This window comes from Calonectris borealis, chromosome 25, assembly GCF_964195595.1.
Source record: "Calonectris borealis chromosome 25, bCalBor7.hap1.2, whole genome shotgun sequence".
Classification (NCBI taxonomy): domain Eukaryota; kingdom Metazoa; phylum Chordata; class Aves; order Procellariiformes; family Procellariidae; genus Calonectris; species Calonectris borealis.
The window spans coordinates 461,404-465,655 of NC_134336.1; the positions used below are offsets into that span (position 1 = coordinate 461,404).

Sequence of the window (4,252 nt, forward strand, 5' to 3'; positions counted from 1 at the left end):
AGAGATACTGGGTTCAGTGAAAGGAACCAATTACACATCATTCCACAGCCAAAAATGCACACGTTCAATCCCAAACTTGTCAGTTTTGGCAAGGACAGTGCAAATCTGAGCCTGCCAGCAGCAAGGTATGTCACTCTTGCAGCTGTTCGTTCCGTGATTCAGCGAAACAAGGGCCAGCAGCTCCCCAGTCCCTTGACGTGATGCCTGAGCCCTTGCAATGGGCAGGCACTGATCCTGCTGCTGACAGTTTGGCCCTTGGCTACTAAGGGGCAGGAGCAGTTCCTGCTGGGTTGGGTGTTGTCACCCAGTTTGCTGCAAACCTGGACGAGGAGGCAGATCTTTCCAGCCTGGCATGATCCCACCCAAACAGCAGCTCCAGGGGCTGGGTGAACCAGGAGAGGGGTCCGATGTGTGCCAAATTGGAGTGATCACAGGGCAGGCACCTCAGTGGGTGTGGGCAGTACCTTCGCCCTGCCACCCCGCAGCACCAGGGGGCTTGATTCACCACAGCCTGCAGGGCTGTCATCACGCTGACACGAGGTGGGCAATGCAAGTAGAGGTTTGCACTGGGCAGCGCATTATGCTGCAAACTTGCTGGCATGGGGTGTTGCAGCAGCCCTGCTCGGTCCCCCCAAGCCCAGAAGCCAACAGTGGCTCTTCTGTTTGCTAGCTCCATAGTCCCAGCACATAGGGCTGGAGTCGCTTGAGTCCAAATCAGGGCTTTGGTGCACCGGAATGGCGAAGTGCCTTCAACACAGAGGGAAGGGATGTAGCACACCTTCTCAGGAAAAGCCTTTCAGAAGGCAGCAGTTAATGTCCCTAACAGCAGAGAGCCACCCTGCCCAGGCGTCTCCTCTCTACTGGAAGAGAGTAGGGCATCTGTGTGCAGCCATTGACATGTTACACTCGTACACATATTGATCCGATGGTTCATTGTTCACCCAAGCCCTTGGCAAAGGTCGCTGTCTCTGCTCACATTTTACAAATGGGAGCACAGAGGCGAAGATTAATTTTCAGAAGTGATTAATGTTCCTGGTGCCCATTCTGATTCACTTTGGGCCTCAAGCCCCAAATGAAGTCTGGAGCTGGGTTAATTAAGGTGTCCCTTGCCCCTCTCCCAGCATTGCCAGACACGTCCGTTGCTTGTTGTCGTTGTCTTTTCCCACAAACTCCTCCACCCTTTATCCTGTGCCAACCCTCAAACCGGCTCAGAGACTTGCCTCTGAGGCTGCTTTCAAGACCCACATTTCCCGTGACGCCCAAACGACCTCAGATCCTTGTTTCTTGGCCATCGGTGCTTTATCCTACGGGGTGTTTAGGAAGGAGCTCCCACCTTCCCAGGGTCCAGGGGCTGAGTTTTACCAAAAAGGTACATCAGAGCTTTTAATGTCCGAGAAGCTCTTGATTACTACAGGGTTCACTGGCTAAGGTCCAGTGGCTACCCCTGCACCGCAGGCGCAGGAGGCCGCGTTCTCCACCTGCTTTGCAGCAGCCCAGACCCACAGGGCAGAGGGGACAGGGACGCCCCCAGAGACCTGCCCGGTGACTCGCAGATCTGTGAGGCACAGAGGCCGTGGGGCAGAGCCCTGCACCGTCGGGCAGCCTCTGCAGCCTGCCGGTCTGGATCGTGCCGGGCCGTCAGCGCCGGGTGGTGCCACGCCAGGCCGTGCCGTGCCGTGCCACTGGCGCTGGGCGGCCCGGTGCCGTGCCAACGGTTCCACGGCTGCCGTACCCGGCCGCGCTGGGCCACGCCGTGCCGTGCCGCGGGCGCAGCGCGGTGCCGCTGGCGCTGTGCCGTCGGCGCTACGGGGCAGCGAGCCGGGCCGGGCCGGGCCGGGCCGGGCCGTCGGGGCCGCCCGCCGCGCCGAGGCACGTGCCCCCGAGCCCGCCGGCGCCCCGGCCCCGCGCCTCCGCGCTCGCGGCCGGCCCACGTGGCCGATCGCAGCTCGGCATGAATGAACCGCCCTCCTCCAATCGGCGGCCGCCCCGCCGGCGGGCGCACGCGGGCTCCCCCGCCGAGCGCCTCCGCCGGCCAATCCCGCGGCAGCGGCCGCCCGCCGCCGGCCAATGGCGACGGGGAGCGCGGGGCGGCGCCCCGCGCCGGCGGCGCCCTATGGCGGAGCGGCGCGGGCCGGCGGCGGCGGCGGACGGGCCAATGGGGCGCGGGGGCGGGGCCGGCGCGCGGCGCCCCGGCGCCCCGGCGCGCGGCTCTAAAGCGCGGCGCGGGGCGGCGCGGCGCAGACGGCCATGGCCGCCACGGCGCAGTACCTGCCGCGCAGCGCTGCGCTGATGCACCCCGACGGGGACCGGCTGCACCAGGGCACCACGTACCGCGAGGTGCAGAAGATGATGCACCACGAGTACCTGCAGGGGCTGGCCCCCGCCGCCGGGCACGCCGTCGGGCTGGCGCACCACCAGTGGCTGCCCAGCGCCGGCACGGACTGGGGCAGCGGCGGGGGCGGTGGGGGCGCGCACCTCCCGCCCGCCGAGCACGCCAAGGGCGGCCCGCCGGGGCCCCGCGAGGAGCTGTCCGCCGCCGCCTTCCACCACCGCCCGCACCTGGTGCACCAGCCGGCGGCGGGCGGCGCGGCGGGCGGCTGGGCGCAGGGCGGCGCGCACCACCTGCCGCCCATGTCGCCGCCGTCGGGGCAGCCGCTGCTCTACGCGCAGCCCTACGCGGGCCTCAACGGGATGCTGGGCCCGCCGGCGCCCGCGCTGCACCACGGGCTGCGCGACCCACTGGGCGCCGAGGAGGCGGGCGCCCACGAGCTGGCGGCCTCGCCGCCGCCGCTGGGGCCGCCCGAGCCGTCGGACGAGGACGCGCCCAGCTCCGACGACCTGGAGCAGTTCGCCAAGCAGTTCAAGCAGCGGCGGATCAAGCTGGGCTTCACGCAGGCCGACGTGGGGCTGGCACTGGGCACCCTCTACGGGAACGTCTTCTCGCAGACGACCATCTGCCGGTTCGAGGCGCTGCAGCTGAGCTTCAAGAACATGTGCAAGCTGAAGCCGCTGCTCAACAAGTGGCTGGAGGAGACGGACTCCAGCACGGGCAGCCCCACCAACCTGGACAAGATCGCGGCGCAGGGCCGGAAGCGCAAGAAGCGCACCTCCATCGAGGTGGGCGTCAAGGGCGCCCTGGAGAACCACTTCCTCAAGTGCCCCAAGCCCTCGGCGCACGAGATCACCTCCCTGGCGGACTCCCTGCAGCTGGAGAAGGAGGTGGTGCGGGTCTGGTTCTGCAACCGGCGGCAGAAGGAGAAGCGCATGACGCCGGCCGGAGTCCCGCACCCGCCCATGGAGGACGTTTACGCACAGGCGGACACGTCGCCGCTGCACCACGCGCTGCCCGGCGCCGTGCAGTGACTGCCCGGCCCCGCCGCCGCGGCCCCGACGGCGGCGGAGCGGGCGCGGGCGGCGGGAGACGCGCTTTAATTTATTCCTCAGACTGGCCCGGCCGCGCCCGCTCCGCGCCCCGCGCTGTATTTATTCGCCCGCCACGGGCGCCCTGCGCGCCGGAGCCGCCCGCGGCCGCAGCAGCAGTAGCCAAAGGTTTGCGATCTCTAATTTATTCCCTTCCTCGCGTGGCCCCGCCGCGCCCCGGCCCCGCTCCGCCCGGCCCGGGCTCGCTCGGAGGACGCCTCGGTATCGCTTCCCGGCCCGTTTCTATTTATTTTCTAACCGCGCGCGGAGCTCCCTCCCTCCCGTCCGCCCCCTTGGGTTTCGGTTTTTGTTTGTATCTTTATTGCAAAACCAATGTAGACTGCGAGGGTACGTTTCTATTTATGTTATAGTAAATATTTTATTACTTACATAAACCATTTACCCAGGAACCGGTCTCGTGTCGTCTTTGCGGGCTGCGGCGCCCAGCGGGGCGCGGGCCGGGCCGGAGGAGCCGGGGGCCGGGGCTCGCCCCGTCGCGGCGCCTCGTCCCCGGGAACCCGTCGAGCTCCGGCTGCGGCGGCCGCCGGTGGGTGTCGAGACCCCGCGTCCCTCTCGGCCCTCTTGCTCCGGGACGCCCCGTCGTTGCCCGGTGGCCGCGCGTTGGCAGAGCGGGGCTCGGCGGCCTCTGCCCTTCCGTTAGCTGCGCTTTGGGGAAACGTCTTCCTTGCGCTTATGCACTTGTCTTCTGCCTGCACGCAGCCCGAAAGCGAGCTTCAGAACTTGCGAGCACTGATGAAGTGTGGTAGCTTTGTGTTTGTGGTACTACGGTATTGTACTGATCTCAATCTAAGTTTTCGCAGTCTACAGTGTG

The 4,252-nt window shown here is 66.7% G+C and overlaps 1 protein-coding gene across 1 annotated transcript; it reads left to right on the forward strand.

The window, feature by feature from the left end:
- The first annotated feature begins 2,247 nt into the window (after window positions 1–2,247).
- On the forward strand, window positions 2,248–3,363 carry POU3F1 (POU class 3 homeobox 1). The gene has a single exon (XM_075173824.1). The coding sequence runs from the start codon at window positions 2,248–2,250 to the stop codon at window positions 3,361–3,363; it is 1,116 nt and encodes a 371-aa protein (XP_075029925.1).
- Window positions 3,364–4,252: the final 889 nt, after the last annotated feature.